Source organism: Passer domesticus, chromosome 12 (assembly GCF_036417665.1).
Source record: "Passer domesticus isolate bPasDom1 chromosome 12, bPasDom1.hap1, whole genome shotgun sequence".
Classification (NCBI taxonomy): domain Eukaryota; kingdom Metazoa; phylum Chordata; class Aves; order Passeriformes; family Passeridae; genus Passer; species Passer domesticus.
Window position 1 is genome coordinate 6,069,422 of NC_087485.1, and position 13,429 is coordinate 6,082,850.

Here is a 13,429-nt window from a genome sequence, read left to right on the forward strand (position 1 = left end):
ACTTCATTTCAATCCTAAACTACTCACCTTTGACTAGAAGGGCTCTTAAGGATGGAGACAAATCTGCCTGTGGCAGTCCATGCTGCAGAGGGGCTGCAGGAGGGAAATGAGGGGCAGAGGGGTTTTATGGGGAGGTGATTCTCCCAGGGGAGCCTGGAACATGCAGCTCTCCTTCTCCTCCCAGTACATGGCCTTCTTCGAGTTCAACAGCCGCCTGGAGGCCATCCTGACCAAGGCATACATCTACAGGTGAGGATGGAATTGCTGTTTGCCTCTGGGGAGGAAGGTTCCCTTCATTCTGCACTTGCTCTGGGCCCCTGATTCCTTTCCCTGCTGTGCCTGGGCTGGCTGACATGGGCTTTGGCTGATGTGGTGGGACATCAGGGTCCCAAAGCCTGCATGGGCAGGGTCACCCCTCTCCAACCCACGGGGACAGGGGTGCTGGCAGTGAAGGAGAGCCATCATAAACTGCTTTTATTGGCACTTCTGGAGCTGCAGGAGGCAGCAGCAGGGTTGGGGTGCTCTGTCACCTGTAAGATCATCACTTCAAGGCTCCTACTGATCCCAGGGACGAACGTGACATCTTTCCCAGCAGACATCACCTCCCTTCCTGCTCTCTCCTGGTTTTTCTGCAGAGTGATTCGGACCACTGCCTATTTACTGTACAGCCTGCATGTGAACTCCTGCCTGTACTACTGGGCCTCAGCCTACGAAGGACTGGGCTCCACCACCTGGGTCTATGATGGGGAAGGAAACAGGTACAGGCCGGGGGTCTCACATAGCACAGCCTGCTCGATGAGCTGGAGCAACAAGGGAGGTGCTGGGATGCAGCTGGATACATAAAAACCCCTGAAGCAGAGGGTTGGGAGTGCCAGGAGAAGATGTGGAGCCAGGGAGAACGACAAGGACAGCAGGGATGGAATGTGCAGTAATGCACAGTGCTGCAAGATGAGGCTGCATCTGGGCAGAGGTGGAAAGCATTTGCAGGTTGAAGGGGCTGAAGAAGTGGGATCCTGGTGCTGGGAAGCAAAGGAATGCTCCCTGGCCAAGCAGGAGACATTCAAAGCATGAATCCTGTTCCTGTCTGTGTTGCCTGTTGCCAGGTTGGGATGGAGGAGTGACACCTCTGTGTCCCTGTGCCAGGCCCCTCAGACCAGCCAGGTGTGAGATGGGGACAGTGGCCAGCCCTTCCCCTCACCATGGCAATACCTGTGTTAAACGTGCCCTGTGCTGTCAGTGACTGCTGCCACAGGCAGAGTCCTTGGCTCACAAGCTGAATGCCCACACCTGTGTAAATGTGGCTGCTACAGTTATTTTGTATGAGATACAAATCTGTGTCCATCTTCAGGTGGAAACAAAACACCCAAGGGAATGGCCAAGACCAGGGAATCAGGAATTCACTTGGTTTCTCCTAAATCCCATGCCAAGAATTTGCTCACAAACACGTTTTTTCTCCTGATGATTTCTAAAAGTGTAAATGTGGCTGAAAACATGTTGTTGGTTTATGGCAGAGGAGCAGAAAACAGGAGTAACCAGAGCTGAGCCTCCCAGGTGGAGATTCCTGCAGGGACCACAGGTTCCCCTGCTCCTGTAGCACCTCCAGAAGCACCTGCAGGTGTGGTGGGGAGTCTGAAGCCCTTCAGTTTTTCTTTTTGTCATCCATAATTACTCTCAGCAGGCTCTGGCTTGCCATGGTCAGAGGCTGTGAGCTCAGTGCTGAGGGGTGAAACAGAAATGCCTTCAGAGCTGCCTCCTCTTCTCCTCCTCTCCTCCCAGCTACATCCGCTGCTACTACTGGGCAGTGAAAACCCTCATCACCATCGGGGGCCTGCCAGACCCCAAGACACTGTTTGAGATTGTCTTCCAGCTGCTGAACTACTTCACAGGGGTCTTTGCTTTCTCTGTCATGATAGGGCAGGTGAGTTGGAGCCAGGGGGGATTTACAGCCTCAGGTGGGGGTGGTTTTGGTGGGTTTGATCCACAGGTTTGCTTCTCTGGGTTTGTTTTCCCCCATGGGAAGACCTGCTCAGCATCGTTGCATGACAAAAAGGATTTGGCAGATGCTGGTAGGGCTTGGCTTGCATGCTTAACCTGCTGATGTGAAGTGACAGCAACTTAAAGTTCTCCTCCACCTCTTCTTTCAGATGAGAGATGTGGTTGGTGCTGCTACTGCAGGACAAACGTACTACCGGAGCTGCATGGACAGCACCATCAAATACATGAACTTCTACAGGATCCCCAGAGCAGTTCAGAACAGGGTGAAGACGTGGTACGAGTACACGTGGCACTCCCAAGGCATGCTAGGTGAGATCCAGCCACTCCAGGGTGAACACCTGAATCTCACGTTTTATCTCATGTGGTTGCTCTGCAGAGCTGAAGTGTTCCTGTCAAACAGCACTGCAGTTTGGGGGTGGAGGGTGGCTCATTTTACTCTCCAGTCTAGGGGCTTGTTTGCCCACCTGTGGAGTTTACAGACTGCCACTGGGTCACAGCACACTGAGCCCAGTGTCCCACGTGCCCTGGAGAGAGGACAGTGACTGTCCATCACCGGCCAGGGTGTGTCCAGCAGCACAGCCACCAGCTCACCCTACCACTGAGCCATCAGGCATGACCAGAACCTCTGTGCCCACCCTCCTGGACAGGAAAAATGCTGATTTGGGCTCGGTGGTCTGTTTCTGAGAGCAGGGATATCAGGGTATCAGGGCAGGGATAATGCAAAGGGTGATCTCCCATCACACTCCAGATTTAGACCTGCAGGTTGCTGGGTGGGCAGAGGCTGGAGGAGACCCTTGTGTGAGAGCTGGCTCCTGCCCTCTGCCACCACAACGTGGGCTGCTTCCTCACTGCCACAGGAAGGACACACTCTCAGATCAAGTGCTGGGAGCAGCCACTTTTCTGCCTTGTCTCACAGATGAATCAGAGCTGCTGGTGCAGCTGCCAGACAAGATGAGGCTGGACATCGCCATCGACGTCAACTACAACATCGTGAGCAAAGTGGCCCTTTTCCAGGTACCCTCTGCAGCACATCCCTGGCTGGCACGGCCTGCCACGCCAGCACAGACTCATGCTGGCATCTTTTGGCTCTGTTTGGGCTCAGGGCTGTGACAGACAGATGATCTTTGACATGCTGAAGCGGCTCAGATCTGTGGTCTACCTGCCCAACGACTTTGTGTGCAAGAAGGTAAGGGGATGCTTGGGAGTCACAGCCAGGCTGTGCAGGGCAGGAGGCCCATCACCCTGGTGAGCCACCTCACAGAGGGGAAATCTGGGGCAAAAACACCCTCAGTGGCAGCTGGTCTTGTACAAAGACTGCAGCTCTGAAGAGCCATGGGGCAGGGAAAGCTTGTGGGGGTCTTTGGGATGCTGAGGTGAGAATGCTCAGGAGGAAGAACCATCAAGACATTTTGGGGGCTTGGAGAGGGCAGTATGGTCATGGGGATTCCCAGCAAGATGCTGCTCAGGGCATCCATGAGTTCTCCCTGTTTCTGGGCATCCCAGGCAGCTCCCCCCTTCCCTGCAGGGAGAAATAGGCCGTGAGATGTACATCATCCAGGCGGGGCAGGTGCAGGTGCTGGGGGGACCCGACGGCAAATCCGTGCTGGTGACTCTGAAAGCTGGATCTGTCTTCGGGGAAATCAGGTGAGTGAAGCATTTCAGGGAGCTGGGGAAATACAGCTTGTGGGAGAGGAGGGTGGGGAGTGGAAGGATCAGCAGCATCCCAATTAATCTTTGTGACTGAGAGGCACAAATGCTGGGCAGCAGCTCAGACACAAATTACAGCTTTCCTGCTGGTTTTATCATCATCTTGTCTTCTGCCTGGGGAGCTGATGATGGTAAACAGAGGAATATGGATGAAGGAATGGGAAAATTGATCAGAAAAGGTTTTTCACAAATACAGTCTCCTAGTCATTAATCCAGCCCTTTTCACAGGAATGAAAAGCTCTGCACCAGTCAATAACACAGCAATACTGCTGCCTCCCCACAGCCAGCAGACACTAGACTGGTGTGAAATGCAACATTTAACCCTTCAAACCTGCAAATAATTTTCATATAGTAGTATAGCACTATATATATAGTGTATATATATATATATTTTATATATACTATACATATGTGTGTATATATATACTATAATATACTATAGTATACTATAATAGTATAGTATATAGAATAGTATAGTATACTATAATACTATACTATACTGTTCTACTATAGTATAGTAGAATATAAAGCATATATTCTTTAAAAACTGTGCATGATAAAATCCACCAGGAGTGAAAATTAAACTCTGAGTCCCCTGAAAGAGAGAGGTGCAGAGGGGTGAAGGAGATTCGCGTTCTGAGCCTGTGAACAGAGGTGTTGATGTCCTGCTCTGTCTCTCCCAGCCTGCTGGCAGCAGGAGGGGGAAATCGCCGGACAGCAAACGTCGTGGCCCACGGCTTCGCCAACCTTTTTATTTTGGAGAAGAAAGACCTGAACGAGATTTTGGTGCATTACCCGGAGTCGCAGAAGCTGCTGCGTAAGAAAGCCAAGTGCGTGCTGGGCTGCTGCTTCCCAGCCTGCGGGGTTTAGACACAGCAGAGCCTGGGCTCCGCGGTCTCGGGGGTGTTTTCCCGGGTGTTTTCCCCCTGTGGAAGCCCTGGGAAGGCTCCTGTGCCGGCTCCCAGCCCGGCTGCAGCCGCTGGCCTCGGCAGAGGGCACCCGGCCCCCGGCTCCGGCTGCCCAAATTCGCCTCTCGCGGCGGCTGGAGCTGGGCGAGGAGCGTGGCCCGAGAGCCTTCGCTTAAAAACCCGTGTGAAGATTCGGTTTAGTTTTTAGCATCGCTTAGATTTGTCGTTCTGTCCTCCCTGAGACGCACAAAGCTCCTTGTGCTTTTAACGCCTGGTTTCCATCACAAAACCCAGCTAACAGAGCGTGTTCCCGGACTGACATCGCCTCTCCCTTTCCTGCTGCAGGAAAATGCTGAGAAGCAACGACAAACCCAAAGATGAGAAGGGCGGCCCCGGAGATGCCCTGGTCATCCCCCCGAGGGCTGAGACCCCCAAGCTGTTCCGGGCTGCCCTGGCTGCCTCGGGGAGGATGGGGGGCAAGGGGCCCCTGGGGCGGCTCCGCTGGAGGCTGAAGGAGCTGCAGGCGATGCAGGAGGCGCAGGTCAGCATGGGCAGCGCAGAGATTCGGCTTGGCTGCCTTGGTGCCGAAAGTGCCCTCCCCAGCAGCTCTGCAGGGGTTAGGGTGCCTTAAAGGACCGAGCTCAGGGTGTTGGGGTCTGTCAAAGCGTGGGCAGATGGGAAGGGGTGACCCAGCATCTTGCACAGGTCTGGGGGAGTGCCAGTGTCCCACAGGAATTTGGGGTGACCCAGCGTCTTGCACAGGTCTGGGGGAGTGCCAGTGTCCCACAGGGGTTTGTTTTGCTGTACAAAAGGGAAATACATTAAATTTTTGCCTGCCTGTGCTCAGCCTGAGTCCAATTTCTGGCTAGGCTGTAGCCACAGATGAATGAATATCTCCTATACCCTGCAGAGACAGGATAATTAATCATAATTAATAATTATTATTAATAATTAGTCAATGTATTAATCAGTTAATCAAGGTACTGGCAGGGACACCCACAGCCCAGTTGGTGTTCCCAATCTTTCCCCAGGTGGCCAGGACAGAGGTCCCCACAGCAGGCAGTGCCATCCTGCCACCTCTGCAGGACCCCCTTGCTTTTTGCCATGAGCAGCTGAAAAGGAAAATGGCCCTGTCCTTTTTTTCCCCTATTTTTGTTCCAGCTGTCTCAGCTACACTTGTAAGGAAAGTTTTGTCTCCATGCAGACCCTGTTGTTGCTATTCTCAGCGTGGAACCAGGCACACTTATCACATCTGGATGTGCACAGGGAGGGGAAGGAGGAGCTGGTGGGGAGTGCAGTGACCTTGAGGCTGGGTAAACACCAGGCTGATGCCAAGCATTGCTGCCTTTCTGCAGTCCTTCAGAGGCATGAGAGGCTCCAAACAATGTTGTGTTTAACATTAATCCATGACCAGCTAACAGCAGCAGTGAGCAGTGGCACTGAGGGCTCTGAATGAGGGAAAACAAGGAAACTAATGGGAACTAATGGGAACTAATGGGAACTCATGGGAACTAACCCCACTGGTGGGTGAGCAGGACCCTGCTGACATCCCTCACCCTGGCACATCCCTGGGACAGGCTTCTAAGGCTCCTCTCCAAAGGAGGACAGGGCAGGCTGGGACTGCTCCCTCACAGCAGCACCAGTGCCAGGTTTGGCCCCTCCAGAAGCTTCAGGAGCAAACCAAGAGTTGAGAGAGCTCTGCTGTGCTCCTCTCTGTGCTTCTCAAGACATGCAGGATGTAATCCAGGAGCCCCTCCAGCAGGGATCTTCTCTGGCCTCAAGTTGACATCCCACTGCAGAGATCCTGTGGTGGAACCACAGAACTCCTGTCCAGCTCTGCCATGTCAGGGATAGTGGGCAAGGATCTGCTAAGGTTGCTTTTGCCTCTTTTTTAACTTTTTATTGCAGGGTTCCAGTGTCAGCCCAACCCCACCAAAATCACCAGTGCACCAGAGATCGCCTGTCGCGTCCCACAGAGCGCAAACCCGCCTGGGAGGAGAAATATCCTCAGAATCTCCTGATCATTCAGTCACCATTCGTGTGACTTCCACAGCAAAAGAAGATGAGGAAATCCTTGCTGCTGAGATTTCAGAGAAAGATGAAAAAAAAGAAGAGCAATGAAACAGCAGCAGGTCCCAGGGCAGGCGTAGGAGTCAGGCAAATGCCTGGGCTAGCAGATTTTTGTTGTTAATGATTTCCATGCAGTGGCTGTAGGTTTGCTATGTGCTGTGGGTAGGATCTGCCTCTCTCTTCTGCTCAGACCCTCAATCACTGCTGATAAAACCCTCTGCCATTTGACCCAGAACCACATAAGGTTCCTCCACTCTGGAGATCCATTGGCACCTTTATGAATTTCCCACTAAATCTCAGGTCAGCCCTCTTGCTTTGAAATCTGGCCTTGTGGAGGGAGAGCTATGGAAAAATTGCTTTTTATGGCTCTGGGTGGTTAATGAGTGTTCAGACAAAGCATGAAGAGTTATTCACCTCTGACAGCTGAGTCACCACTTGGCTAGAAACAAGGAAGGAAAAAAAACAACAAGGTTTCTCTGTTGGGCTCAAGGTTGACAGCAGCAGTGGGGAGTGATTCATCTGAAAAGGATGTGGACTATGCTCACAGGCCAAGCTTGATTTGCTCACAGATCAAGCTGTGGTGAGAATGCCAAGCTCTGTCCCCAAGTGCACAGGCTGCAAGATGCTTGAGGGTCCCCTCGTGGTGCCAAGACCACCTTGGCTTTGCACTGGGAAGAATTCTTGCCAGCTGTCCACTCTGGGAAGGTGGTGGACTCTCCATTCCTGGGGCTCTTATGGGAGATTTGATGGGCATCTTTCAAGGATAGGGAAAACTGTCCTGGGTGAGATGTTCCTGGAGGTCTTTTCCAGCCTTGGGATTTTTCTGTGCTGCCACTGCTGGGAGGGATAAACAGAGAGCAGGAAGGGAGAAGCTGAGCTGGCTCCCAGCTGGGAGGGGAAAGAGAAGTGCAGTAAGGGCTCTCCTCTGCCAGGCAGTGTTTCAGAACCTGTAATGTGCCAACAAGTGTCCACAAGCAGGCAGGTGCTCCCTGAACTCATTGCTGGGCCTCAGTGGCATCCCCATTTCCAGCAGGCAATTCCCAGCCCTTCAGCCACCTCAGACTGGCTCTTGGCCACATTTCCCACGGAGAGAGAAGCCACTGGTACTGCTGATCACTGAAGCCATGAGGTCACTCTCCCAGCTGTGCTGGGACCAGGTGCTGGAGGGGAAGGCAAACATCTGCTCAGCAGCCAGCACCCAGCCGATGGCTCGAGGTGTCCCATCTTCTTCCAGCACCACCAGCTCCTTCCTCATCCTCCTCAAAGCCAGCACCCAGCAGAGAGAGCTGCAGGTGAGCTGAGAGGAGGTGAGAAGCAGAGATGAGGTGGTGCTGGATGAGGTTTGCAGATCCTCTCCAGGTTTTTGGCTGTCCAATCCCCACAGCACCACTGGCTGCATGGAGAGGAGCCACTTTCCATCCTCTGGAGGAGAAGCTGGGGCAGGTTTTGCTGCAGGGAGCAGCCCTGTCACCGTGGCCAAGGGACTCCCCAGGTGTTCAGCAAATGCAGTGAGCAGTGCTGCAGGTTCCACAGGTCTGGCTGTGACACACGGAAGGGTGGCAGTGCTGGTGTCACCCCCTGGGTGATCCCTCTTCCCATCAGCGGCCCAGGGCTGAACTTCACCTCCTTTGGGATCTTCTTTTGTTGCTTTTTTCCCCCTCCTCTCTTGCAAAATGTATGGGTTTCTGTGGCAAAAAAAAAATAAAGCCAGAATAGATGTTAGTATTAGTTAATAATGTCTTGCTTTCTTTTTAAACAAATGTAATGAGCTCCACTGTACTGCAGGAGGGTCTGAAGCCACCACATTGCAGGGGAGAGCCTGCACTCACCCAAACCTCCCCAAATGCTTCTCATCCTCAGTCATTTGCAAGTGGTTTCCTGCCAGGTAGAAGATTTTGGTAGGGAGTGCAAAGCTGGGGTGTTTTTTTGCACTCTTTAAATATTTATATAATCAAACCAGGAAACGTGCAAAAATCAAACTGGAGCTCTGATTTACTTCAATGATTTAATATTCTTTAGAAGAAGCATTTAAATAAATAGTGGGCTGTAATTGCTCTCATAATTCACTGTATCTACAATAAACACCATGTAGATTACCATTTATTTGGTGTGGATTTATTTCAACATTCCAGCTGTTTTTCAACTTCTTGCTCAGTCATGCATTGACAGAGCCAGATAATCCTCACATGCAGTTCAGATTTCTCAATAAATAATTCAGAGGCTCAGAGGTCACATAATACTGGTAGTAGAATTGTAATTTGCCTTTAATCACCAATAGGAGGGGGAAAAAAACCTTTCCTGAATAGCAGATTGCTTGAAGATCTTAGTTTTCAACAGGCAGCATGAGGTGGTGATGGATACACAACTGGTAATTCTGGAAATTATCCTTCTCTGTGATCTGTTTATGGCTTTAGTTCTTTGGAGAGATTATTCTCCAGGTAATAATTAAGGTCAAGGTAGGGCTAGACTTGCAGGCTGGGCTGGGGAGTTGAGCTCAGGTCTGTTTGCTCTGCAGGACTCTTTAGAGATGACAGAGACTTGAGTGCCTCTTGTTTTGAGGGTTGCCATGGCTTGGATTTCTTCTGTTGAACTTTCAAATTCCATTCATTTACCAGTTTTGCTGTATTTGCAATGGGCTCCCTTTGCACTGCTTCCAATAAATACCTTGCAGAGGGCACTCATCACTTGGTGTTCCCTCCACTGCCCTTGGAACATTCCTGATGGATTTGGTAACACTCCATGTACCTTTGCTGCATTTCTCATTAGCTTTTCTCACTCCTCTTGATGTCCTTAAGTCCTGGGTCGATCTGATATGAGATCCTCTCTTGTGTTAATGCAGTACTTGGGGAATCTTGACAGGCAGCTGCTTATTGCCATAGAAACCAGGTTTCTTGCAGTGATATTTTAGCTGCTGCAGCTTTTTAGTGAAATAAGTGGAATAGAGAAGTGCTGGAGGAAGAAGCAGAGCTTGTCTTTGGAGCTGTAGGAGTGTGGAAGGTTTTGCCTCACTGTCACCAGTGCATCTTTACTGGAGGCTTTATATATACTGTTTATATTTTTATATATGTAGTTATTTTCTTTATACTGGGGGTGTATTCATACTCCTTGTGGCCTGTGTCTTTCAGAAGACTGATGCTGATTCAATGTTCTGTAGGAAGTTAGAGAAGACAAATGTCTCCCATTAGAAAAATCAGCTGACAGAAGGAATAGTACAACCCACCACAAACATCTGAGAGTGGAGGAAGTTATTTTCCCCTGGACAGAAACAGGGCAGGTAGCTTCTCTGTATTTATAGCCAGAGAAATCTTTTAAAAAGATTAAGTGCAATTGCAGGTTAATCACTGATAAGGTTGTAACGAAAGTAAAAGCAAATAAGCAGGTTTGGGGATTAGACTCAGGTCCAGAAAGAAATTGCAGGATAAATGGAAAGCCCAGTTAAATGGTGTTTAATTAGAAAGCTTGAAACAAAATTAAGCACTTCAACCTTGAAACCTGCAGACCTTAGCCAGCAGGACACACTCCTGGTTCTGGGAACAGTCTGTAACCCACTTTTTCTGTCTATATATATTTTTTTTCCTTTGTGTAGCTCTGCTTTGAGTGACACTCGCATATAAATCTGTCTGAATCCCTTTTACCTTCCCCTAAAATGGAGCTAATACAGGTCTGGTTTTCTCTGCTCTGAGCACACAGCTCCTTTTCAGTGCAGTAATGGTCCCACTGGAGTTAACACCCTGGAAAAACACCAGACCCCCTTTTGGAAAGGGGCCACACAGAGGTTCACAACCAAGGGATGCCCATGACAGCTCTTGTTAGCAGCAGCTCAGGCTGAGCTCAGGCTCAGTGACCTTTTCCTTTCTCATTCTTTCCTCATTTACCTGTTCTGGGATGAACTTGCCCACTTTGGTTCATGCCCTAGGGTGAATGTCTGAGGGGGATCTGTGCAGTATCAGCGAGCTGGGTTTGATCATCTGAAGAATTGAAGCCTAGAAACCTTTTTTTGTGCAGTTTTCTCTGCTTTTACAAGTCCCTTGAGGCATGAGAAGAGCTGGAAGTCAAACAGTTAAAGACTCAAAATGTTTTCTTGGATAAACTCGCAGAAATTTGAGAAGAAATGTAAACAACTGGGGAAGTGAGATAAATGAGGTTGTGGGGATGCCAGGGAGCACCCCTGCCAGCTCTGGGCTGTGACATCCTGGGGACAGCCAGCGTGGCCCAAATTGCCTCACACGGTTTGCAGATGCTCATTTTGAGCTCAGCAGGAGGATCACTGCTCCCTTCCAGCTCTGTTTCCCAGCAGAGGTGGGGAGGGCTGGCTCTGCCTCCCGCAGTGGGACTGCTGCCGGGGGCTGGGGGAGCACCCAGAGCATCCTGGAGCCCCGTGGATCCTCTGGATGTGTCCCAGCGTGAGCATCACGTGGATGGTCCGAATTTGCCCTGTGGTGAGCATCACACGAGCTGCCCCACGATGCTCTGCCTTAGCGAGAACCAGAGGAATGAGGACCAGCCAGACCAGTTACTCACTCCAGATAAGAGGCTTTTTGTGCTGCAGAAATGCCAATATCACGTGCAGATCCCTCCGCTGCCATGGTTACTGGCCACAGGCAGAGCCGCCGGCAGGCGAGAGGAGCCTGTGCCACTGACGGGGCTTCTGCTCTTCCTTTTTATGGGGAAACCCCATAAAACCTGCACTCTGCCCCAAAAATGAAGGGAGGTGCCACTGACAGGGCTTCTGCTCTTCCCTTTTATGGGGAAACCCCATAAACCTGCACTCTGCCCCAAAAAGGAGGGGAGGTGGCACTGACAGGGTTCTGCTCTTCCTTTTTATGGGGAAACCCCATAAAACCTGCACTCTGCCCCAAAAAGGAGGGGAGGTGGCACTGACAGGGTTCTGCTCTTCCCTTTTATGGGGAAATCCCATAAATCTGCACTCTGCCCCAAAAATGAAGGGAGGTGCCACTGACAGGGCTTCTGCTCTTCCCTTCATAGAAGAAACCCCATAAAACTGCAGTCTGCCCCAAAAAGGAGGGGAGGTGGCACTGATGGAGCTTCTGCTCTTCCCTTCACAGAGGAAACCCCATAAAACCTGCACTGTGCCCCAAAAATGAAGGGAGGTGCCACTGACAGGGCTTCTGCTCTTCCCTTCACAGGGGAAATCCCATAAACCTGCACTCTGCCCCAAAAAGGAGGGGAGGAGGCTGCTGGTCTCCACACCTGGCATCGCCGTCATCAGAGCTTGCTGCCCATGAAGGCTCTGCCCTGCCACTGGGCTTTACACTCCAGATTTTCTAAATTCCTCACTAACAGCCCGAGATATTACCAAAAAAATGAGAAAGCAGCGCTGCGGCCTGGGTGGGCAGAGATCAGCTATGCCCTATTTCCTGTTTTTCTGGCATTAGGAACAGCTTGACCTCTTGGCACTCTTGCTTTTTGCACTAATGCTCTTCTCATTAAAGTGCTTTCCTGAACACTAATTAGGGCGGTTTTCCTTTTGTAAATTAGCCTGATACGATCTGTGTGTCTTGGCAGACACCCTCGGAGCAGGAACCCAGGGCTCTGCGTTTGATCGCTGTTTATTTTGCAAATCTCCCCAGTTTCAATGTTCTTAACTGCCTTCTAGAAAGTGCTGGCAGGTGGAGATTAATGGGAGGGAAATGGGGCTTTCCAGCTGGCCTGCCTTGAGAAACAGGAGACTTTTTGGTGCTACAGGGGCCTTCCAGTTGCTGTGGGTTAATGGGGTGCTGTGGGTACACAGCAGCTCCTTCCCATCCCATCTTGGCATCCTTGTGCAATGGAGGAGCAGGGCTGCAAGGAGAGGCACTGCCTGAACCAACCTCTTAACAGGCAATAGAAAAAAGAAAATCAAATGAATGCATTCATTTTCAGCAGTTAAAGCAGTTCTTGTGACCATAGGAAATGCTCAGACCCAAGCAACCCCAAACCCAACTAAAACTGGATGTCTGTGGGCACAGGGAAATCCACCTGTCTGCCCCCAGACCGGTGGTGTCAGCAATTTGCTGGGACCAATGGTGCTCGGGAGGGGATGGGCTTTAATCAGCTCTCATTTTCTTAATGCACTGGCAGATGGGAGCAGAGGGCAGGTGCTCTCTGGCCACAGATGGGACAGAGCCACAAGAGATGGGCTGAGGAATCCAGCGGGGAAGGCAAGGCTGGGTGCAGGAGCCATCCTCTGCCTCGGCTCGCTGGGGAGGTGGAGTGAGGGGAGTGCCACCACCCTGTCTCTGCTCCAGCACTGGGACCCTTCTGGGACCAGGCACCATTAGGGACCATCTTTACAAAGGCATTTTCTGGTCCTTAGTCAGGGAAAGGAGAACTGCAGGGGGCTGCACTCAGGGAGCCCTGAGGGTGGCACAGAGCCAGCGAAGCCCCTGATGAAAAGAAGGATTTTTCAGTGCTGGTGTGCCAGCCCTGTGGCTGGAAAAGCACAGGGAAGGATCCCACCCCAGGGAGCTGCTCCCAGCATCGGCCAGCCCGGCTCGCTCCTGGTGCCTGAGAGGGGCTTCCACAGACCATTCCCAGAGCTCAGCAGCCCTTCCCAGGCTGTGCTGAGCCATGCACGCTCTGTGGGTGCTGGCAGGGCTGCCGGGGCAGGGCTGGAGCTGGGGGAGCAGCAGGAGGAGCAGGAGGCAGGCTGTGGAGAGCATCCCTGCCCATGGCGAGGAGTGTGAGCGCTGCAGCCTCCAGGGCTTCTGCAGACCCATGGGCACCATCAGGAGACCCACCTGGGGAGG

The 13,429-nt window shown here is 51.5% G+C and overlaps 1 protein-coding gene across 1 annotated transcript in view; it reads left to right on the top strand.

The window, feature by feature from the left end:
* CNGB1 (cyclic nucleotide gated channel subunit beta 1) overlaps positions 1–8,776 on the top strand; it is a 31,331-nt gene extending 22,555 nt beyond the window's left edge. The window contains exons 25-34 of the mRNA XM_064387171.1: positions 185–249; positions 636–758; positions 1,777–1,918; positions 2,145–2,304; positions 2,912–3,009; positions 3,098–3,181; positions 3,521–3,639; positions 4,386–4,532; positions 4,956–5,151; positions 6,519–8,776. Coding sequence (XP_064243241.1) covers positions 185–249; positions 636–758; positions 1,777–1,918; positions 2,145–2,304; positions 2,912–3,009; positions 3,098–3,181; positions 3,521–3,639; positions 4,386–4,532; positions 4,956–5,151; positions 6,519–6,731 — 1,347 coding nt within the window. The 3' untranslated portion in view covers positions 6,732–8,776. The remainder of the gene's footprint in view (positions 1–184; positions 250–635; positions 759–1,776; positions 1,919–2,144; positions 2,305–2,911; positions 3,010–3,097; positions 3,182–3,520; positions 3,640–4,385; positions 4,533–4,955; positions 5,152–6,518) is intronic.
* Positions 8,777–13,429: the final 4,653 nt, after the last annotated feature.